Source organism: Gavia stellata, chromosome 18 (genome assembly GCF_030936135.1).
Source record: "Gavia stellata isolate bGavSte3 chromosome 18, bGavSte3.hap2, whole genome shotgun sequence".
Taxonomy (NCBI): domain Eukaryota; kingdom Metazoa; phylum Chordata; class Aves; order Gaviiformes; family Gaviidae; genus Gavia; species Gavia stellata.
Window position 1 is genome coordinate 6,889,480 of NC_082611.1, and position 24,908 is coordinate 6,914,387.

The following is a 24,908-nucleotide window of genomic DNA, read 5'->3' on the forward strand; positions in this document are numbered from 1 at the left end:
AGAAGTCTCTGAAGCAAGTTAAAAGTCAATATAATTTTGAAGCTTAAAAATATATTGTTAAATATGAATAATCTCAAGAAAAATGGATTGAAAATCTTTTCTAAGATGATAAGTGTTGGGAGGAAATATTGTTGTCTTGTTAATTGAGGAAATGTATCTTAAATGCTTGCAGTAGAGCTTTTGTTTCTATTGAGTTGACTTTTAATATGAACCACTAAAAAGTACTCAAGTTTGTACTAAAGTGCTCAAACTGAAGAGTGAGAATAATTAAAAAGAAAAAAAGCCCCAAACCACACGCACAAAACCTCACAACTGTAGTCAAGTGGTTGGCCTTTTGTATTTCTTCATAGTAGTGATTTCCTACTTCTAGATTTTAATTTCAAAGTATCTCTTTTGAAATAAAGCTGATCAGTCTGATTTTTAAGTTACGTTCCATGCTTAATACTGAAGCACGGGGGGGGGAAAAATCTGGAAAATGTCTCATTAATCAAGTAGCTGCAATGCTCTCTACTTCCATTTGGCTCTATGGCTGAAAGTGATTTACTGTGCTATTCAGTCAGCTGTAGCCATGGAGCTTGGCAGACTTGCTTCTGGCTTTCTTCTGCTGCTTTGGTTTCTCTGTAGGATTTCATGGCCTTTAGATTTCCAGGAAATAATAACTTCTACAATTCATCTCTTCTTAAATACTCAGGAGAAATCTCAAGAATGATGGAAACAGTTTTAGTCAAATTTTGACTTTCTATTAGAAGAGAGATTTGAAGCTTAATCTGGCAAAGGATAGGTACTTTGTGATGAATAGAGAAAGAAAATGTGGAACCACGTGAGCGTCTGCAGAAAGCTTGTTGTTATCATCCCACATGGTAGTTTCAGGAAGTTAAGAAATTTTGAGAAGCTCTTTCACCAGAGTCTCCAGTGGGGCTACCTTCTAGTCCTGGCAGGCCTTTTCCAGGATCGAATGTTTGAATTTAGTTCTGGCACTGTGAAAGTTTCCATTATCTTCTCAACAACTTTCACACCATGGGCCAACTAACCATGCTCACTGTCCTTGTAGAGAATCTCAGAATAGCTTAGCAACATTCAACTTTTATGGTAGCATAATTGCAAAGGAAACAAAGGACATAGTTTTGGGTTTCACAGGAAATCATACGGCCTTAAATCAAATTACAGGAAAAACAAGATGCCAAAACTTTGTTAAATTTGCTCAGGATCTGGCCTTGGTACTGATACTGCGTTCATCTTTGACCATAGCAAGGTATTTTTTATTTTATTTTAGCTATTCTTTGGGCATTTAAGACAAAGTAAGGAACATTAGACTTAATGCAGCGTATTCCAGTAGTAGCAACTTAATTGCGTAAGAAAGTGCATCATCTTGGTTTCTCTTTCTGTATCCACCAGTTTGCATGTTGTGATATTTAATGATGGACCAGCACAGTATTAGGGAGAGATTATTGATGTGTTCAGGCCTCATTTGTCATAGGTGTCAAGACAAATGCCTGAATAGTCTCAGTTGGGTTGCAAGTCTTGTTTATAACCACAGACCATTATTTAACATCACTGTTAAATAACAACAATGATGTTAATATTACTCTTACTCCCACCTGGACATTTTTATTCTAACATAAGTGTGTGTCTTTTAATTTACCTCATCTGGGGAGGGATTTAAACTAAACAAAAGTAATCTATTCAACCTAGAATTAAAATACTCTTGGGGGAAAATAACAGTGCAACTATATGTGTATAATTATAATCAATGTAAGTATTAAAATTCTGACTTACGGAAAAATTTCTAGGTGTGCTGTTTTAAACCGAACTTTCAGAAAATCGCCTTAGGATTACCCATGCAAACAAAATTTTATCAAAACAAACTGTTTGCAGCTTTGCTATGGTTAGTCAGTCTGAACATAATGCTTGCTTGAATTCAATAAAGTGTTCATCACAGAAGAAAAAAATATCTGCTAGCAGTTTGTAGCTTATTTTTGGTTTGGCAAATAAGATTAAAGTTAACACTGTAGACATTAATTCCCCCCCCCCTTTATTCTGCTTTTAAAAAAATCACAATGATAATGTCAGACTATTTTCTTATCTGGTTCTGGTGTCTCACTAAATATTTGAATGAGAGCAAATGGCAATTTTGAGTTCAGATTCTGGTAGGAAAGGTTGTGTGCAGGTGGCTGCAATCAAATATGCCTAATACTTCATACAGGCTAATACGTGTATGTTCTTCTCTCTAACATGGTCACACCTAGATATATAATTCTGCCTTTTGACCTACTCCTACAATCTAATTTTATTTTTTGCAATGTTTTGTCTCTTCCTAAGTATTTTCAGTGAAATTTGTGGATAAATAGCACTTTACAAGATGTACTGCTCATCACCTCATGAAGTCGCTGCATTAGGGTTTTCTAGCTGGAATTATATATTGGACCCCATCAGAAAAGTCTGACTCCTTTGCAGCCTCTGCAGCTGATTGACTGAATATTGTCACAGATGGCATAACCTCTCTATACATTTGTTGACATCAGAACTGATAGCTTTAGAGAGTCTTATGACTCTAAGGTGCTCATCTGTGATGTAAAGCACCTCTTAGAAATTGTAAGCCTTTACAGTTTTAAAACATTCCCAAAGCATCAAGTTCATTCCTTCCACTAAAGTAAATGTATGCTTATAATAATAATGTGATGAAGGAGCCACAACTTCTGCTTTAGTAAGATGAAAATATTTGCAAACTTTTATAGACTTTTGGTAACACTAATTTAATTTAAAGTAAAAAGATATGTTCCATGGCAGCAGCAGAGTACTGGAGGGTGGTTTATTTCTCACATATTTTATTTCAGAATCTCCATGCAGCCGGCCACATTTTTTGTCAAAATACTTTGAGTTTCCATCATAGGAAAAATAAGGAATTTATTTTGTCATTTTCGTCTGCTGTGAGAAAATCTGGTATTCCCTCAGTTCTTTGTCTGGTTCTTGGATTTACTGCAGGGACATACATTTTATTTCTAAATGCATGTAAAGTTTACGCTCTGCTTGGTGGGGGGCCTGAGTCCTTTAGTCTTTTAGTGAAATCTGTCAGCTTAGAGTGCGAACACCTTGAGACCTGAATGAATTTTTTTTCTCACAACATGCTATGACATAAAGTGACTTTGCTATTTCTAGTTACTCCCTGGTAACTGAGAGTAATATATAGTGTGTCAAAGCTCACATATATTGAAGTTATTGGAGAACCCAGGCTTATTCCTGTTTCTCCTAAGATTAATTAATGAGGGAAACTTGCAGTATGCTACTTGCATTATCTTTCCCTGTATTGTCATGCTCCAATATTTTGTCCCTTCTTTACTTCTGCTGACCCTCACTTTATTTGACCATCATTTGTACGTTGTGAATCCTTCCTTAACTTCATGTGGCCTCACTTTTTTCCTTGTTTTTTCTTTTTTCCTCTTTCTGGCCCTGTTTCATCCACTCTGCCTTTTGTGGCAGCAGTTAAAGCAAATACATTTGATTTTTACTTTCTGAAGCACAGCGACTATGTTATCCTTCACTTCCAACAGACGGAGCTGAGCAAATGAGCGTAGTGTTCAGAAGGCAGTTTAAAAACAGCAAGTTGTGAAAAGACTACTTTCAGTACCAAGAGGACCTAGTCTCTAAGATTTCATTGTTTTTGGTCCCCCGTCCCCACTTTGACGGTTAACTCATGCAAACAGAGAGCTTGGTTTCAAGGAAACTTTTGTTTTTTTAAAGTCTAGAAAGAAGAGCTCCTAAAACAGGGAGTTTCTCCCTGGCAGCCAGAACTCTGTGTCTATAAAAGGTTTGGCAGGGCAGTCTTTCTGCATTCTGTCACCAGCCTTTAGAAGGAAAATATTCTTTCATCCAGCCATAGAGCAATACGTATAATATTCCTTGTGAAACTCGACTCTTGGTGGGCATGTCCTGCATCGACCCATGAAAACAATGCATGTAATTTAGGGGCTGAATTTGTCCTTTCTGTTTGTACGACGTCTGCCAAGTTAAAAGATGGGGGCAGCTTGTAGTATATGAAAGACTGAAATGTAAAATACTATATTCATCTTTCTTGTAATGTCAAAGTTCCTACACTTGGGCAAGTATTTGAGGTTGTAAAGATTTAGGAAATCCTACCCTTAACTTCTGAAAAATTACCAGTTTCTGAGAAACCGAAAGCTTTTATTTTTACTTTTCCAGAATATAAATGAATCAGCAGTAACTGAACATAATCTCCAAGCAGCATCGCTGACGTTGTTTCCTGTCCTTTACAATTCCTGCTGTGTGGTTAGGATTATCCAACAATGTCCATCCTTTAGAAGACTGCTCTTAGGCAATAGTTGGAGTCGTTTGTCCAGACCACTGAACAGTATTTCATCATCTAGCTATCATCGGTTCAATGGGAGTTAAGTACTTACTGGAAAACAGTCTTCACATTTACTCTATTTAATGCTCAGTTTTATCATAAATTTCAGCTTTCTGAGGATGTTTCCCAGATATAGTATTTTACTTTGCATAGTTCACATGTTGTAAAAGAAAGGAAAACTAAAAGCTCTAAATTTTAACCTTAGCTTCATAGTTTGAGCCTCTTGTGATGAATAAAACATTGCATATTCAAAGTAATAAAAAGCACTTACCTTTTCAAGAAAATGCTCCACAGATACAACGGGCTGAGGTTTTCACTGTGAATAGTCAGATGAAATATAATTATTGTTTGGAGCATATAGCCCTTTTTATTTATGAAGAAAGCAGGGTGTATATATTATAACTTCTTCAGCTGCTGTGCATCGCGATGAAAAATCCAGACGCTCGCTGACTACGAAAACATAGGGTTCTGTAAAGAAAGCAGGAACTTGGTTTAAGTCATTCAAACCATACACGTTGCATGTTTAGCAAACCTATGGTTTCATCATGTGACTTTAAAGTTCAAATTATCCTCTGCAGTGAGATATTTTAGAACAGAAAAGTAGTGTTTGTCCCTGCCATTTCTAAGTATGTGAGGCCATCCAGTGGATTTTGTTTTCCTGTTCATGAAGTAATCCTACGCATATTGGCCAGCCTTTGCAATTACATTTTTTTCTAGTGCGCTGTTTTAAGTGCTAGAGGTCTAGAAAATGAAAAGCCTGTTGAATAAATACCAAGCAAGGCCCCTTGCTTAACAAGACAAAAACTCGACACAGAAGTAGTGCATGTCAAAAATATTAAGATCCCATCTTAAAAATAGGGTGTATTTCTGTTTTTCCACAGGTCCTGGCTCTTGGAACACTCCCAGTATCGTACACATGCATTAAATTATTTTTCCAGATGCTCTGCAATGACCATGAGGTGTTAAAAGACAGAATTTTGAGTCTGTAGTATGTTTTGGGTCTGGCTCAGCATCAGTCTTCTTAGTGACTATGTTGAATAGTGTTCTTAAAACCTCAGATATAAATGAGCAAGAAAGGGTTGGCTCATGATTTTTTTTTTTAGCACATGCAGCCTTCGTATCTGGAATACGTCGGTAGCATCATGTTTTCTCATACTAGCACATGGGGAAGAACATTTTTATTGTAATCTTTTAATAATTTGCAGTGGCTTTCGTAGGTTGAGAAGATAATTTGTGATCAGTGTTTGATCAGCGCTCTCTGTTTTCATGGCATCTTACTTGTTGCACTTTAACAAGCTTTATTGAAAAACATGTGGAAAGAGCCAAAACAAAGAAATGAAATGAGACAAATACGTATGAGTCTAGATTTCAAAATTGGAGTTGTGGGTTACCTGGAGAAAACATTTCAGCACTAGGTCTACATTTCCACCTGAAATTAGCACTACTGCTCCAAATACTTTTTTGAAACTAGAGATGCGCCTGGAAGGTCTTAGGCTGCAGCAGTGGCCAAGAGACATTTGAGCTTTCAGGTTGAGTGATCATGTTCTTTGTGCAGTAGCTGTGCTCCAAAACAGCTCTTCAGTAGTTCAGTGGCTCTGTGAAATGTGGTTTCCAATGAGCTTACACATGTTATTCGGAATACTCTAATTCCCGTACTGACTTTGTTATTTTGGATCATCTTAGAATAGTAGTTTGTTGAACTGGGTAGATTTTTTTCCTTTTATTTACAGTAGTTCCTCCAAACTGTTACTGAAAAACTTGGATAAAGCTGGTAGTGTAGTGTAGGTGTTTTGTATATAGCATTTGCTTTTGAGGTGTACCCAGATCCAGGTTCACTTTGTTGGTATTAATTTCTCATAGTTAAGAATGGTAAAGAAAAAATAAGCATTGTAACTGTATGCAAGTCAGGTGATTTTTTTTTTTTTTTCCCTGTTGATTTTCCATTAAAGATGCAAATTTGAAATGTCACCCTTTTCTTTCCAGGACTTAGGGCTGTGCAGAGAGCACATTAAACTACGTAAGCATAGTCAAATGATTGTTTTTGAAATTGCAGTAAAATTTCAGAAAGTATTTGGTAATCAACTGGTAGATATTAACTTGACTTTTTAGCTTCCAGAATGGATCACGTGTGCACATGAGGCAACGCTAAACGGTTATGGCGTCGGTTTGTTGCTGTACTTCCCACTGAAGTCGTCTGAATAGGCACGTGACTGATAACCATGGCTCTGCTGGGGGTGGGGAGGGAGTAAAGTTATGTCTTGGCTGAGGGCCACCAGCAAACAGCTGGGTTTTGTGCTTTTTTTGGAAGTTGATCTGGTGGATGTACACAAGGATATCTGGCTGTGCCCTTTGTGATTATTACTAAAATAAAGGCGAATCAATGGCTGCACCAAAAGTTTAACAAATATTCAAACCACTCTTTACAACGGTTTAAATTACTCTCAGTTAATTAGCAATCAGTGAGCAAGGAGTAACTCAAGTGAACGTATGCCCTAACACAGCAGTGTTAAGACTACATTTCCTATTATTCAGTAACCGCTTTTCTGACAATGCAAGGTGTAGTAAAGCAGAGTCCAAGGGAGCTTACCCTCTAATGAGAAAAATTGTATAAATAGAACCAGAAAAGCAAAAAGAGAAAAGCGATTTCTTATGCCTCCCATCTTTAAAAAGAAAAAATAATCTAAGAGAAAGCTCCCATCTTCAAAAGGACGTTCACATTTACAAATATTTTTCATACTTTGACTGAAAACTGTATTAAGCCTTATTAGTCAGTGGTATTTAGAGGGAACATTTATCCTACTTTGAATCAGTAGCACATCACAATTTCAGAATGTGTACATCGATTCAGAGAATCACATCAGAAAGTACCCCTGTTTTACAGGTGGAGAAACTTGACTGCTGGGAAATGTATTCTTCCAAGGTGATGGAATACATTGAAAGTCAGAAGAGAAAGAGAGGTTAGAAAATCAAGATTTCCCAACTCTGTATTCTTTATTCTGTTTAAACCATGCTGATTCCCATGTTGATACCTGCAATTCTGCTTCTTCTATGGAAACAGACAATACTTAGTTGGAGGTATCTTAACAGATATATGGTGTGGTTTTGGCAGCAGCTCACTGTGCTGTTATTGTTACAGTTAATGCGTTACTAAAAGAAATGCAAGATATTGCTGTTGTGTGACCACCTGTGTCTTTCCTTAAACAATAAAACAGTTTATTTAATTTGCTTAAATGATCACAGGCTGCAAGTCATATGAGAACAGTGGCAAGCAGACTAGAGTTTAGTTGTATAAAATGTAATAAAACTGCAGAAAATGGTGGTTAAGTGACTGTATTTGGGATGATGCATAATTTTACTATTACTTTCATTAGTGATTTATGGATTTATGATTTCTTGGTGATTAGTATACATGCTCTCAATGGAAAAGGTTGATGTATGATAATGATGCCCTGGATAGGGCAGAGGCAGGAAAGGTAGAAGTTAAATAATTGTGAGATGCTGTGACAATATTTAAGGATTGGCTGATAACATAGACAATTCCACTAGCCACCTACAGTGTGTTGCAGTGGGCAAAACTCTTTTTTATTTTTTAACACATCTTATTGTTCCTATGGCAAAATAAATATATCCGCTACTGAGTGGCAGATGTTCTAAAGAAAGCAGATGTGAGCCACTTTTCTTTTGATCAGGTCCAATTTCTGTTAATTGACCTGTATTACTGATGTGTTTAGCAGAGTACAGATCCCTGACAGTAAGTTTAATTTGAAGTGAGGTTTCTTTCTCTCATATACATGTATGCCAGATGAGAGAAACTTCTCCATCTTCTCTAACAAACACCGTTTGATGCTTCTGGCTTGTGAGATGCTGAAACCATGGAGATTTCAGTCTTTTTATTCTCTGGCTTAATGCAGATCCACCCAGTAAAGTATTATGGAGATGGTGATTCTGTCTTGCTCACCTTCCTTCTGAATCTTCATGATCAGTTGTTCAGCGAAGAGTTGCAACGCTCAGTTGAGCGGTGGAGCTCTTGTTTGCTTGGTGCAGCATCAAATAGCCACAGTCATCAGGGACAGGGACCACAAGCTGCAGTAAGCTTGCAGTTAGTCTAAGCATGGGACTGGATTGCTCTAGGGTAATGATTATTGTTAGGGAGCTAATCCTGCATGAGAAGCCTGAAATCTGTTTTTAGAGTATGCTGTTGTCTTCTGCTCTTGATTAACATATCTTTTCTTGCCTTTTTGATGTAATGTTATCAAGAAAACTGTCCCTGTGTAGTATGGTAGGATTGTTTTGGAATATTAAATGGCTGTTATTGCCTGTTCCCCAGTGTATTATGGTGAAAAGCAGTCACTGTGTTACTGGAATTTTGAATTGTGAAATAGTCTACAATTTTTTTCAAAGATATTTTTCATAAACTACCATGTATTTCCATATTAATTTTTCCTCTACTGTCATGTAACAAAAAACCCCTAAACTTGAGTGTGGACTATTAGCCACAGAATTAGTCAAAGATTGCCTTGATTCTCTATCCAATGGCTGAGCTTACATATTGGAAGCTTTTCTTGGTGGCATTTTAGCACCTTAAGGATACTTGTATTAATGCAATAATTCAAGATGCCTGGAAAAAACCTTAATTTTTGAGAAGAGCATCTATTTTAAGGCTTTTCTTATATTAATGCACAGTTGCCAGTCACTCTGTAGAATTGTTCTTGTGAAAGGCCTTGCTTTTAGTTTTCACAGAATCACAGAATCACAGAATCAGTACGGTTGGAAAAGACCTGTAAGATCATCGAGTCCAACCTGGGGGGGGGAAAAAAAAAAAAAAAAAAAAAAAAAAAAAAAAAAAAAAAAACCAACACAACACAACCACAAAAAACCCACGCCACACAACAACAATAACAAGCCACAACCCACCCAACACCACACAGCACCATGTCCATCAAGCTACATCCCACAATGCCACATCCACACGCTCCTTGAATACCTCCAGGGAGCGTGACTCTACCACCTCCCTGGGCAGCCTATTCCAGTGTTTCACCACTCTCTCAGTGAAGAACTTTTTCCTAATGTCTAGCCTGAACCTCCCCTGTCGCAACTTGAGGCCATTTCCTCTAGTCCTGTCACTAGTCACTTGGGAGAAGAGACCAACACCCACCTCTCTGCAACCCCCTTTCAGGTAGTTGTAGAGAGCGATAAGGTCTCCCCTCAGCCTCCTCTTCTCCAGGCTAAACAACCCCAGCTCGCTCAGCCGCTCCTCATAAGACTTGTGTTCCAGACCCCTCACCAGCTTCGTCGCCCTTCTCTGGACACGCTCCAGCACCTCAATGTCCTTCTTGTAGTGAGGGGCCCAAAACTGAACACAGTATTCGAGGTGCGGCCTCACCAGAGCCGAGTACAGAGGCATGATCACCTCCCTGCTCCTGCTGGCCACACCATTTCTGATGCAAGCCAGGATGCCGTTGGCCTTCTTGGCCACCTGGGCACACTGCTGGCTCATATTCAGCCGGGTGTCGATCAACACCCCCAGGTCCTTTTCTGCAGGGGAACTTTCCAGCCACTCATCCCCAAGCCTGTAGCGTTGCCTGGGGTTGTTGTGGCCGAAGTGTAGAACCCGGCACTTGGCCTTATTGAACTTCATCCGGTTGGCCTCAGCCCATCGATCCAGCCTGTCCAGATCCCTCTGCAGAGCCTTCCTACCCTCAAGCAGATCAACACTCCCTCCCAACTTGGTGTCATCTGCAAACTTGCTGAGGGAGCACTCTATCCCCTCATCCAGATCATCAATGAAGATATTAAACAAGACCGGTCCCAAAACCGAGCCCTGGGGGACTCCGCTTGTGACCGGCCGCCAGCTGGATTTCACCCCATTCACCACAACCCTCTGGGCTCGGCCATCCAGCCAGTTTTTTACCCAGCGAAGAGTGTACCTGTCTAAACCACAGGCCGCCAGCTTCTCTAGGAGAATGCTGTGGGGAACAGTGTCAAAGGCTTTGCTGAAGTCCAGGTAGACAACATCAACAGCCTTCCCCTCATCCACTAGGCGGGTCACCTGGTCATAGAAGGAGATCAGGTTGGTCAAGCAGGACCTGCCTTTCATGAACCCGTGCTGGCTTGGCCTGATCCCTTGGGTAACCTGCACGTGTCCCGTGAGCGCCCTCAAGATGAGCCTCTCCATAACCTTCCCCGGCACCGAGGTCAGGCTGACAGGCCTGTAGTTCCCCGGATCCTCCTTCCGACCCTTCTTGTAGATGGGCGTCACGTTGGCAAGCCTCCAGTCATCCGGGACCTCCCCCGTTGACCAGGACTGTTGATAAATGATGGAGAGCGGCTTGGCAAGCTCTTCCGCCAGTTCCCTCAGCACCCTTGGGTGGATGCCATCAGGCCCCATAGACTTATGAGTGTCCAGGTGGCATAGCAGGTCGTTAACTGCTTCCTCCTGGATCATGGGGAGCCTATTTTGCCCTCCATCCCTGTCATCCAGCTCAGGGGGACGGATACCCTGAGGATACCCGGTGTGGCTGTTAAAGACTGAGGCAAAGAAGGCATTAAGTACCTCAGCCTTTTCCTCATCCTTCACGACAAGGTTCCCCGCCGCATCCAGTAGAGGATGGAGATCCTCCTTGGCCCTCTTTTTGCTGTTAATGTATTTATAGAAGCTTTTTTTGTTGTCCTTCACGACCGTGGCCAGGTTGAGCTCTAGCTGGGCTTTCGCCTTCCTAATTCCCTCCCTGCATGACCTAACGAGGTCCTTGTACTCTTCCTCACTTGCCTGCCCCTTTTTCCAGAGGTGGTAAGTTCTCTTTTTTTCCCCAAGCCTCAGCATAAGCTCCTTGTTGAGCCAGGCCGGCCGTCTTCCCTGCCGGCTCTTCTTACGGCACACGGGCACTGCCTGCTCCTGCGCCTTCAAGATTTCCTTCTTGAAGAACATCCATCCTTCCTGGGCCCCTTTGCCCTTCAGGACCGTCTCCCAAGGGACCCTCCCGACCAGTGTCCTGAACAGGGCAAAGTCTGCCCTCCGGAAGTTTATGTATGTTTAGTCTTTTTTTACTTGACAGCAAGCAGATTTGTGTCCTTGATTAAAAGACCATAGAACGTTAGGCCTTTGACATAAAAAAAGCGGGGAAGTTGTACACAAAACCAAGAATTGCTAGCTTGAAGAAAGTTAAAACAATTTCGTTTATGGATGAATTTTAGAATAAAAAGCTTGCGTGTCTTTATTGTATTATATTCCCTGCATGTTTGGTTTTGGGAGTTTTTTTGAGTGTGGTGTTTTTTAAATGGAATTCAGATGCTTGTGCTGATTTATAAGGTACATGGAGCTATGTGAATTTCTAAAATTTGGTAAGTCTTATTGGCTGTCCTTGGAACTCTCTGCTTGGATAGGGTTAAAAAAGCACAAGTTGGAGATGTGTACGCATAAGCACTGGTATTAATAATTACCTATGCCTCAGAGGCTGGTTGTAAATCAACATTTCTTCCTTTTATTCTAGAACAGCCATGCTCTGTGCTGTGTGATTGCTGCTTTCACATCTCAGGGTTGCTTGCCCATGATTCACTATTAGTGATTTTATATTGGCTTATTTGGGCATTGTTTGTAATGTAAGTTGTTTTATAAACAGTATTTTATTATTATTACTATACAGTAATGTTTCTATCAATCACAAAGTAAATTCCTCAGTATGGGTACATCATCAGTGTAACTCAGCTACAAGAGCTCAAAAATTGCCTGTATTTCCAAATAATACTCTACTTCTATTAAAGGATGGAAAAAAGCTTTTTCTAATGGCAAGTTTTATAAAAGAGCTGGTCTCTGCATAGCACTGCAGGTGCTAGAATGTTTATTTAATTGCACATAGGCTGACCTGAAAAAATTCAGAAACTTCTGTATTAATTAAGTATGAAATCTATTTCATTGTGAACTAGTGAAACCATAACTTAATTAGAAAGAATTACAATGCTCTGGAGCTGAATGGGAATGGCACATCCTTTGATCTTTGAGCATCCTGTCAACCACAATGACTAGTACCAGATGTTTCATAAAACAATACAAGAAACATATGCTTTTTTATAAATACTTCTTTCTTTTGAATAATCAGACCTAATAGCCTGGTTAAATATCCTTCTGTTAGGTTCAAAACCAAAATTAACCATTGTTGAGATTTGTTTCTTGCAACAGAATTTTCTCTTACCTGCCGCATCCTCACAGCAGCAGTTTGTTGTAGAAGTTACGATTAATTTTGCTTCTTCTTACAAATACTTGCAGCAATACCCTTACTGCTTGCAGACGGGACCAGCTAGTACAAAACTGTGTTTAATCAGAAACTTGGACTGATCCCCTCCCCCCCCTAATGATTAACTGAAATCCTTTAATTAGTTTTACTGATCTTACTGCTTTTGGGAAAGGCAAGAGTATTCTGCTAGTGACCACCAGATGGAGTTTCTAAAACAGCTTTGATAACCTAATAGCAGAATTAATTTCAAAATGATGTTTTAAAGGTTTTGGAGCTGAGTTAAGAAACAGTTGTGGAAATTCCACCAGCTTCAAGATAAACTTTAGCTTAAATTCACAAATGTTGTTGCTGAAATTAGGCTTTTCAATTCATTTTGTAATTGGTAATGCATAGGCTAACATACAAGTGATGAGCAGAAGAACTTCCTATTGATATCAGTGAGATTTGTGATAAAATCACTTTAATTTAGGAGATTAATTCTGTGTTTTTGAAAGTTAACTTTATCCTGAGTTGAGCAGTTTCTCTGCATTTTTATAGCAGAATTATTCCTACTGTTGGGCAGTATACTTGCAGGTACAGTTCCTGCAAGATATCTCTAATAGTAAATATGTTTCTCTTTCTTTTCTTATTACTCCTCTCTCCAGGTCTCTGAGTTGGGAGTATTTATGCTGCTGCTTATTTATCTTTTCATATAATGCATCATCAAGTACTTTTAAACTGGATAAAGTGGATTATCTTTCTGATTATAAATTGTGTTTGTTTTAAAGAACTTTTGGTAGGAAGTATTTTTTTAAAATATATTTGTATACTTAATTCATAAATACTCTGATAAGAATCTGGTGTTTTAAAAATATTTTACTGTCATGATTTGTAATAATGCAAGAATTCTGCCTGCTGTAGACTGTGAATAATTTTGACCATTCTTGTGAATGTAATTAAAAGTGCCAGTTCTTTTAGAAGGAAAGACTATAAGGAAATCACATGGACTTGCAAGGTAAGGAAAGGTAAGGTGGGAAGAAAGTGGAACAACAACGTAGATAATAAATCCTCTTCTCTCCTGATGGGAAAAGAATGTATTTGGCATACATCAAAGTGTTTTGATATATAATGGAAAGCTAAAGGAAATACAACAGAGGAAACATTTCACACTTCAAATTTGTTGCCATGGCAGTCTGCACAGCTGGTTTTGTACCTTCAGATTGCTTTCACTTGGAGAAAGTATTGCAGGAGATAGTTAAGAAATACACAAGGTTTCGCTTACTAAGAAACTGCAGAAATTAATCTTAGAGCATATGTTTCAGATTCATCAGCGCGTTGAGCACTTTACAGCTGCAGAAACTTAGGCGAAAGTCAGTACTTCTCAAAGTCTTCAGCTAACAGCAGAACTGAGAGCAGCACTTGGCCAGATTCTGCTTCTGTTTTCTCTTACCAGTCCTGTGCCACTGTGGTAAAGCTCATGAGAAGGTCTCCAGCCTGAGCACTGTACTGCTTTCATTTTTAATGAGCAAAGAGAAATGGGGTTTTAGCTGTGTACTTATCCATAGCACAAAACCAATGTAATTGAATCATAGCTTTTTTTTTTTTTTTTTTTTTTTAAAAGGTGTTACTTCCCCTTGAGTTTTCTGGTAGCGGTGTCATATTTTCTTGGTAACCTTGGGGCCTGTTTTCCTATTACATGATAGTTAAATGCATCTTTTCTGCGACTGCTCCAAAATGTGGTTGTCTTCAGTGAAATCTCTGCATTCACAGAAAAGGGCAGATTCTGATGCCGTGTTGGCCTGGTTTGTACTAGTGCAAACCTATTGACTTGGTTGTACCTGATCAACTCTTTTTACTTGCATTTATGTAGAAGTTCACCGTTTGCAAACCTGTAGGCTTGTTAACTTTTAACTAACTGTTCTCGTTTAAGATCTTTCAAGTTTATGTTGTACAAAAGGGGTTTTACTAATCCAGATGAGAAACATAGCCTTTTTATGCAGGATGGTTTTATCTTAAAGCTCTGAGGAATGAAGCATCAGAAAATCACTACTCTGTGTTTGTTTAGAGATGCTGGCTCTCCAATTAGAGTAACAGAAAATACTCTTTAAACCATTGTATGGAAGTAAGAGCATCTTTTCAGATCCTAGGCTTTGACTAAATGATATAATATTGCAACTTCATTTTCACAGTTGCCATTTTCATTTATTTCTCACTGAGACTTAACACTCAGCATTGCCTTGAACTAAGGTTTTTTTTTCTTTAAGGAATTCACCAATAACAGTTTTAAATAGTTTGCTTTTACTTGCTGTCTTCCTACATGTTACAGAAAATTTAAAGGGAACAAATTAATAATTTTGAAAGTATAGCAAGGAAAATATTTTCATCTATGTGGGGTAAACTAATTATTCCATGGTGAGTGATCTTTTGGTTACATGCAGTGGTTACTGCAATAAATGTTTTATGTTATATTCTTAAAGCTAAATTTTCTTCGGGATGCCAAAGATATGGGTTATTATATTGTATTGTTCTGGGAACCAAGAGAATTTCTGCAGAGAGCTGATTTCCGAGATCTCATTTGTGGCAGCACAAAGGAGAGGAAGTCACAAGGACATGGCCAATGTATGCATTAATCACCAGCCTTGTATTTCTGTGGTGCAATGTTACTTGATCCCCTTCGTTGCAGGATTCTTTATGCTGAAAAGAGTTGGGGTGTGTGTGCCTTTTTGCTTTCATTCCTAGCTAACTTCACGCTGATGAATAATGAGATTTTAATGATGTCAAAATTATGGCCTGGAAAATCTGATAACTTAACATGCCTGATTTGACATCAGAGTCATGCAATTTGTTATGTTTTGATTCAGTGAAGCAACATGGGTTTAACCTTGTCTACAATAGGTTTTTATCAAGAAGGCCAAAAAAAAAATCACACACCTTACTGACCAGATACACTTTAACACTTTTTATTGAGAATTTATTATAAGTCAATAGTTCCTTTGTGAGGCTTTGCAGAAAGTTCATTTCTATAGTGTTTTGACATACTATTAGAAGGCCACATCTCTTCCATTTTAATAGAACCAGAAATTTTCTAGGGGTTGATCACTGTCTTTCATTAACTGAAATTATGTCTTCAGAGACCAACTAAATTTGATTCTCAAGTGAAAACTTTTGAAACTAGGACCTCTACTAGGTTAGTCAACAAGGACCTGTCTTGAGCTAGCTACGTTAATAATTTCAGCAGAAGCAGAGAGCAACATTTTTGTTAGTTCATTGATTTGAATTAATTGGCAGTTCAGCAAGAGGGTTATAAGCCATAGATCAACTCAAATATTAAATTTAATTTTGTGAGACAATAACACTGTTAATAATGGCACTTAACTAGTGCTTACTTTCTAATATACAGTATATACATACAGAAACATACAGTACACCTTACTGTTCAGAGGTTTACATTTAAATGATACACTTTAAGAAATAACTTAATAAATTCTTTGCAAATTCTTTTTACATCAGTAGGCTGATTTTTATCTTGCATATATACAGTATTTTATTCATATTTATTTAAATGTGACATAGATAAGCCCTTATTTACAGTCATCAGAAACCTTCAGGTATGTGAAATGGAAAGGCCCCATTCTTGAGAACTTTGTATATTAAACATTTGTCCATAAAAGTTTTTCCATATTTATGACACCATGTATTTCCTTAAGTATTTTACTGCACTTGCTCATCTACTGTTTTTTATATATATACTGCAAAGCTCTTGCTTTTTGGGATACTGCTTTTTAAGAGATATCATGCGAGGGTGCTGCAATTAAGTTCAGAATTGCCTTACGAGAATAGCAGTCAGGCAGCTCCATGGCACAGTTTCTTTGAGGCAACTAATATAGCAAATTAACTCTTAAAAAAATTTGAGCGGATATCTGTCTTGTTCATTAAATTATGAAAGTTGCTTGTCTATATGATTGCCATCACATTTAGTATATTATCAAGGCCACACGTAAACGTACTTAACTCTGCTGCAATAAAAACATTATAAAAATTTTCAAAATTGAGATTTCAGGGGTAAATTATGTAACAACTTGTTCTTTCTCCACCTCTTAAATAGCAGCTTCCATTTTACTACATAAACCCATTTGTAATGTCAAATCATTGAATAAGATTTGGGTCATTGTAAAGGAGTCAGTCTAATGAAGTAAATGTGAGTGGTGAATGGTACCAAGTGTACAAGACCAAGCATGGATGGAAACAGAGGAGCAAAATGAAAAGTAAATAAATAGCGCAGAGAAGTGAAAAAGACGAGAGAAAAAGATAAAGAGAAATGGTAAAAGAGCCCTGATATGGAACTGGGAATTTAACATAGAGAGAAAGAAACAGAAATAAGTGCAACAGTCCTGTTAGAGACAGTAAGTAAGATGTCTTAGGAGAGGGGGGAAATAGAAGTAAGGAAGCAACATGGAAGTTAAAATTGCATTTAAAGCTGCCTGTTCAGCCACACCATCCTGGCAGTGTCCCAGTTCTAGAAGCCTCTATTCACACCAGATAAGCCAGTTCCTCCCTGCTGGAATTCTTCCTGCATAATGGAACAGAATTTCTTTAACTGATTTTACATGAGAGATTTAATGTGGTGCATTAGGAAACCTAATTTTCCTCAGATGGGAAGAAGTGGAGCCTATTTGCTTGACAGTTGTAAGGAAAGATTTCTTTCTTAAGCACTTCTGTGTAGAAGTGGGCTTGAACGCTCAAGATGTGTAGAAATTCACAGAAAACCTCTCAAGGAGGAAAAACCAGCAGCCAGTGTCATGTCAGCACAGAGGCACTATAAATTAGTGTGTGAATCAGTTACAATGATAAAGAAAGACTTCATTTCTTAACATGGTTTTTATCAACAGGCTAAAACTATGCGGTAAATTGATGTAGTTGCACTGGATAGTTTTCGGGTGGAGAAAATGCCATAGAAATAGATGATTTACTGTATAGGGTTTAAGGGTTAAAAACAATTCAACAGAATATGAAAAGCTATTAAAAAAGTAAAGATTAATGGAGAGTCTTCCACCAGGATGTTGGTAACTTAGTGATGCTTGTGTATGAAGATAAGCAAAGATGGCTATGAGACGAAATTACTTGAGTAACATTGAAGAGAAAAGTTCTGAAAATGCTGTTCCTCACCCGCTTCCCACTTAGAACTTAAGTATGTCTCTATGCTGACAAATTCAGACCAATTATCAGATGAGATTGTGCTGTAAGAATGGAAAAGGTTCAGTTCTGGTTTTGCTCCATGTTTTTTCTATACCAGAGGCTTGAAAAGCCATGGTTTTTTTTAATGAAGTCATGTGGAATTTGAGTTGTGTTGTCACAGATTAAGCAACAAAATGATTCCACTGTGTTGCAGGGCGAGTGACGAAGATGTCTTGCTGCCCCCAAACTAGTGGGAGAATATCAGTTTAACTTCTACTCCCCCTCCGTCATTAATAATGTAACAACAGCATAGGAACAGGTAGTTCTTGGGTCAATGTTTTGTAGTTTGCTGTTGTGGGCAACTGTTAATTTGCTTCCTGCAGCATGTTTGTGTTTCTTACGCGTTTCATATACTCAGTAAAATTTGGCAATCTGGACTGAATTTCATCCCCACTGTGAAATACAGAAACTATACTTTTACTGTATATTCAAGAATCACATTGGGAGGCACTCCATTTCTGAGAGGTCAGCAAAAAGCTGATGCTGACTGGGATTCCTATGTATTACGCCCATTTTAAAATCTTGTATGTATTGAGGGGTATTTTGTATGGTTTCCAAACCTCCAGTGATGCCCTAGATTAAAGAGATTTTTATTTATTTGTTGCAAGCATATCCCTTGAAAATACAAAAAGTTAATCATAAACATATTTATTTTTAAGATAATTACTCGTTACATGAACATATGTGGACCATAACACTTAGCCAGACATTCTTTACTACTTAAGTTTTGATTTAACTTTGTAAACCACTGTGTCCTTCATTTTAATATGCGGAACAAACATCTCTCAGTTCCTTAGAATTAGTTAATAAATATTTCTGAATTCTTGAAATGTTTTAGGATGCAAACAAAGCACTGGAAAAATAAACCACATTTTTGTTAATTGTTGTATCTAGAAAAATCAATTTATCATAAACATTAAAACTTAGGTTAGTTTGTGCGAGAAAATAATTTCTGAAAATGGTAAATTAGGCTTTTTTTAGAGGGGATTCCGTGATGGAGAAAGAAATTAAATAATTTAATTTATAATTAACATTTACTACTTGGACGTGTATAACTGGATAACATGATCTTTAGTAAAGATCATCTATATCGTCTTCATTGAAAAATGTTATTTACTTCATCAAGGTTAGCACTGTTACTTCTTTGTACAGAAAATAAGGTAATGCCTTTTTCTATACAAGATACAAGGTGCTGCGTCTTCAGTCAAGACTTCAATAAACTGCTTAGTGATTTCTTTAGACAGGACTATTAGAACAAAGACGACAGAGTTTATGCTTTGTAACCAATTCAGTGCACTGAACGTATTAGATGTCACAGGTATTACAGCACATAGGTCAGAGTCTCGCAAGATTTCAGCAAACAATTAACTATTTGAAAATTAAGACTGTTTCATTTAACTGTAATGGAAAGCTCCTTCTAGCCTCTTGGTTGGGACTCTCACATTAATGACTCTGAGCGCCAACACAGCAATATCGCAGTCCCAGTACTGGTATGCTAAGTACTGCAGTAACAGAGCACCAGAGGGTTTTCTCATACCTACGTCATAACTTGCTGCACTACTGTACGTTCATGAGAACACCCTTGATTCCCACAGTGTATCTTTTTAAGCAAACGTCGTAATTTGTTGGGAAAGTTTTTGTTAATATACCTGTAGAGCAGCGGCATTACGAAGCTGCTTGAGAAAGCCAAGAATTTTGATAAAATCTTGGTAAAATGTAATATTCGACTGTAATTTTCATCTGCAATTCTTCCTTGTGCATTAGTAAATGTGCTTACCAAGAGAATAACATAATAGGGTGTCCATAACGTGAACTGTGTACAGACTGTGGCAATCAAAAGCCTGTGCACTGATGGATCTAATCGTCCAGTGTCTTGATCCAGTGGTGTAGCCTCTTTGCGTATTCGCAAGATTAATGTAAGTGCATACAGTACAGCGATAGCTGGTACAACATACCCGATAAAGACCATAATGGCATCTGCTGCTTCTTTGTTCTGCATCTTGGAACATTCAATTATTTTAGTGGATACGTGATTGCAGACGTAGAATAGGAGAGATGAAAAACTTGTAAGCATGGCACCACCCCATATGAATCCACAAACATGTTTAGTGTTGTACACACTTGACATGTAAGTTCTAGGTAGAGCACGTTCAATGTAGTAGTCCAGACTGAGTAATGTAGTAGAGTACATGGTAACTAAAGACGAGACGTTGAATAAAATAAGTAAGGTAATATAAACTTCATTGTTAGAATTCCAGATGGCCCATTTTGTATTGGCAAGACCTAGAAGGTACATTGGTGCCAGAGCGTTGATGATGAGACCAGCAATGGCAATGTTGACAAAGTAAACATCTGGCATAGTCATGGTAGCTTTGTTATAGAGATTAACGAGGACCAGCAAGCCATTGTAACAAAGGCCAATTGGGAAACATATAATGAGGTAGAGTAGGGAAAAGATGGAAAGCACAAGGTGGAAGTCATGGCAGAGATGCTGGTCCTCACTGTTCTCGGTCCTGTTGTTTAAGGTTTCACAGCTCCACATAGTGATTTTAGCTTTTGTATCTTCTCCGCTGGTTACCAGCTTTTCTGTAGAGAGAAATAATGAAAGTATTGTTGAAACATTAGATTGTAAGTGAAATGCAATGTAGTATGAAGAAAACATTTTAAAGATAGAGATTACATGCTTCACATAACTGATCAATTTAAGGTTAGTGACTGAAATGCCTTTTGATCTTGTTAGTCTAGAAGAAAGTCATCTGAGATTCAAAATTTCATGAGACTAGTAAATGTTCTGAAGTTTTCTGTATCACTGAAGATTGATACAGGACACTCAACGGAAGTAAATCATAAACTTAAAATAAGTTCTGATGTAATACACATGAAAATCAGTACAATGTTTTTTAAAATTATTAAACAGTACCTTTTATATAGCTAATAATATATAAGGGTAGTTGCTGAAGAACTGAAGAATTTAAGCTGAAGCACAAATCTGAGCAGTAAGATGGAAAATAGAGTTCTCTAAGTTGTTAAATAAGCTTTCTCTTGAAAAGATCGTTTATTAGGAGGCACATCCAAGGCAGTATGGTGGATGTATACTGGATTACTGATAAAATTGACAAAGACTAGAGGAAACTGGGAAATGATGTGAAGGGGTTTTTTTAATAGGTCAGTTCATATTCAGACTTCCAACCTATAACCATTTAGTTCTGAAAAAACAATGGACCTCTGTAGTCTAGGGAACCTAATATCAGGGCAGCCTGACTTTCCAAAAAGGCAAGAATTATCTATCATTTACTCTCAAAATAGCTTGAATTCTTTAAAAAGTATGTTAGTATCAGTAGTTATTGTCTAGCTATCTTTGCTTTATTGTCAGTAGAAAGATAACATTTTAACTGAATCAGTGAACTTCAAAGCAATCATGAAAAGTCTCTTTCCAAAATACAGAAATAAGTAATCTCTAAAGTACAACTGAAAATATTCACAGCCTTAGAATCATGGTTGTTCTTCCTGTCAGCCCATTTCTGGGACAGTGTAGAATTTATGCAGCAGGTGATTTCCCATGTCACGTGTACTCTGATACTGTCAGATACTCAGCATTGTTTGTGTGCTTCCCTTTTAGCACGTATAGCAAAGTGTAAGTACACGTACCTGCATTCTTTCCAGAGAGAGAACAAGATTTAATCAAATCCACAATAAACACTGTGCAATTAAAATGAATGTTACTAGACAACATGCTATACTCTGTGAACCATATGGCTAAATTACACAGTATGGTTTTTGCAAGTATACGGATACATGGTTGCATCTCTCTAGTGCTAATCTTTTGACATTTCAGCCATAGTACAGAATTTGTTCCAGAATCATGTCAACTTCCATTTTTTATTTCCCATTGCAGTTGTTTTGTGTGCATTTTTTCCTAAATACCATCGCCTGTGCCAGAAATCAGGCTAAAAATACAGTAATTTTAGCTGGGTAAACAAATTTTTGTTCCACTGTCCTATGTTGGATTTCCTCAGGTAAGTGACTTCTGTGGCAGCAGCACAAGATGCAGTTCTGTTGTTTCCAAAGCTTTCTTTCACCTTTGTGGAAAAACTTACTTTTTTGTTTGTTTTCTCAAATCAGTTCTTCAGCTGTAGTATTGCATATGAGTAGAACGTGTGATATCTTTATGTTGTCTTTCAATCCTCACACTGTTTTCCAGCACTGAAAACAACCCAGTTTATTTTCAGGATGCATCTGTTGTTTTAAGTTTTTAAGAAAGTGGGTTTGTTTTTTTGGTTTTTGTTTTTTGGTTTTTGTGTTTGGTGTTTTTTTTTTTTTTTTTAAGAAAAGCTGTTTTGCACAGTTGAAGGCAACCAAAATTACATCTCATTGAACTGTTAAAACTTAATTCAGCCAAAGCAGCAGACTGGAACTAGACATTGCAAATATATGCATTACGGTGAGTGCAAGGGTGACTAAGCACAGGCATGGATACAATCACGTAATTCCATTATGTAGGTTTATCCTTAAGCATGTAGCTTTGATTACTCCAGACTGAATTACATCAGCCACAGAATACTTGCCTGTATATTGTCTCAGAAGATCAACAGTCTTTGCTACCACACTTTGTATTTTATAGAGCAGGGTCTGGTTTCACAAGTTTTTTCAGTAATTACCCCTTTTTTCTTTACGTCCTCTAACTGCAGTTAAATAAGACGGTTCTATTTTAATGATAGAAATGGTAGGCAATTCATTGTGTTAAATAGTAGTCTTATGAAATTACAAAACGTACCTCCGAAATGAGCAAAAATAAAATCCAAAATAAAAGTATTTTCTGAAGAAATTTTGTTGATGACTTCCAAATTACCGCATGAGGTATTTTTGCTAGTGATGTAGAAATTGCCCACTTTTAATTGTCACTTACCTGTGAAGGCACTGAACCTGTTTGCTGTGCTGTACAGGCCCAGCTCAGCATTTCTTACCCAGCCGTGTCTTCTGTCATTTTAAAGGCAGTTTTGTCTTCACAGACCGCGTCTGGATACATCCTTATGATGCTTCGGATGCAGCAGTTTTACTTGATCAATCTAAACTAACCCCTTCTCCAGTCAAAAGTAGTTTTGCAGTCCCAGGTTGACTCTGTTGCATAAGTGAATGCTGCAGTCCTCTTGTTTACTGTGGGTTGACTCAGCCGTCCCTAATGCTTCCCCTGGTCTTGTCTGCTTTTATACTTTTATCCCATTGAAAATTAGAATCAGAACTTAAAACGTAGAAGGAAGGAGCGTCCTGCCAGGCGTCGCTCGCTCTCCAGCCTGCCTTTCCCACGGCCCCAATCTCAGCAGCGTTGCTGTAAAGCCTCTTACCTTTAATTCACGTTTTACATTCCTCCGCGCTGCCGGATCCGCACACGTTTGATAAGCAGCGTTTCCGAGGAAGGAAGCCGGCTGCAAAGCCCTGTCTTGTTTCTCTTTGAAAACATGGTGATCGCTTCTCGCCAGCGCCCGGGCAGCGTGCAACTCTGCGTGCCTGCCTGCGCTGCACTTGTTTTTCCTCTATAAGTTACTCACAAGTTTCTGCTTGGCTTGGCAGGCGGCAGGCCCCTCCCTTCCCCTGTTTACAGCCAGTTTCAAGAAGTGAGAGGCTGTGCTCGGAGGGGAGCGAGCTCTTGGATCCAGCTCAGTTTAGTCTCTGGGTTTCAGATTTACTACTTAAAATACAGAGGCTGCTGGAGCGCGCAGGTTTGTTACGGTATTGTCATCTGCGCTGGGGTTCTCCGGGGACACTGGAGAGGCTGTTCCATTCCCTGCAAGTGCAATCAACAGCTCTCGTTCAAGAGCGTGTGTTTTATTTTTAACCTGGGATGAGAATATGTAGCTTTGAGGTTTCATTTTTTTAGGCCATACATCCTAAACAATCAGTATTTTAAAATTAACTGTATTACGAAGCACACAGGTGCTTGTGCTGCTTGTGAAGGTGAAGCTACCTTGTAATACAAGCTAGGAAGAAAAGTTTCTGAGCATTTACTTTGAATTTGGAGATTGTTTTGGTGTTGTAAAAAAGCATTACCATGTAAGCCGCATTTTGCGATGGTATTATGGATGCCATTCTGTCTCCTTTTTTGAGAGGTTGAAAAGACAATTGTTCTCAGAGTATTTGCATGTCACTCGCAATTAATGGATGTGAGTGTGTATATTCTCTACACCTTTAAAATGTGTAATTTCTTGTAAGAGTTTTTGAACTGTAGGTTGGTAATTTATCCCATACTGAATTTTGTGCTGTGGTTGTTCTGTTGTTTATATAGAAAATCCTCAGACTAATGACCTAAAGTTATTACCTTCGGCGTATGTTTTTAACTGACAGCATTGACCAAGACCAAGAGCTACCTTACTTTTTCAAAATAACGTGTCTTATATTTAGAGGTTCTGAGGCTTTATTCCATAGCAAATAAACACCAATGAAAAATCCCTTAATTAAAAATTAAACAGGTGTTTATGGAATAAATACTAGAGAAATGCTAAAAATGGTTACTCAGTTTGGGTTGAGTTTACTCTATCTGACTGCAGTTTGGTTTTTTTGGCAACGTATGTGCTTCTTGGTTTGTATTTAACAATTTATTATGAATATTGTAAAACCACTACAATTCCCAAATGGCAGAAAAATACTATGTTCCTATTTTATACATAGTCTACGGATGGAATGGCGTATGTGGTATGGATAACTCTGTGTTACAAACTGTGGCATCAAGTCTTTGCTACCTCAAAACTTCAGGAGGGCTTCAATCATCATAAGTTCACTGGTGAAACAGCAGAGTAGGAAAGGCGTTAGTGTAGAAGTACTTTTAGAGTTCTGGTACTTGGCCAAAAGCCAATTTCTTTACATGTCATAAAAACGGAATGTAGTTTTATTTAGAGAAAAATTTGTATGAAGTACTTAAGAAACACTTCTTACAACACTGCACAAAAAGTTAAGAGCACTTGATGGCAAAGATTATTTTAGATAAGATGCATAGAATGATCTTCAATTAATGAGAAAAAAAATGAAGTGCTGCTCAGTTGTATTGCAGAGTCCATAGCTGCAGTCAATGTCTTTCAGACATTTTCATTCATGATGCAGCACTAAGT

At 38.0% G+C, this 24,908-nt stretch overlaps 2 protein-coding genes across 3 annotated transcripts in view; one reads left to right on the forward strand and one right to left on the reverse strand.

Annotated features, from left to right (window-relative positions):
- C18H7orf50 (chromosome 18 C7orf50 homolog) overlaps window positions 1-24,908 on the forward strand; it is a 131,009-nt gene that overhangs the window by 26,449 nt on the left and 79,652 nt on the right. The gene's annotated exons all lie outside the window — the stretch shown is intronic.
- On the reverse strand, window positions 18,481-23,373 carry GPR146 (G protein-coupled receptor 146). Of its 2 annotated transcripts, none has more exons than XM_059826434.1 (2): window positions 23,151-23,373; window positions 18,481-20,394 (listed from the first exon to the last, which is right to left on the reverse strand). In XM_059826434.1, the coding sequence occupies exon 2, from the start codon at window positions 20,348-20,350 to the stop codon at window positions 19,346-19,348; it is 1,005 nt and encodes a 334-aa protein (XP_059682417.1). In that variant the 5' UTR covers window positions 20,351-20,394; window positions 23,151-23,373; the 3' UTR covers window positions 18,481-19,345. The 2 variants fall into 2 exon arrangements, with proteins under 2 accessions (XP_059682417.1, XP_059682418.1); XM_059826435.1 differs by lacking the exon at window positions 23,151-23,373 and adding an exon at window positions 22,715-22,756.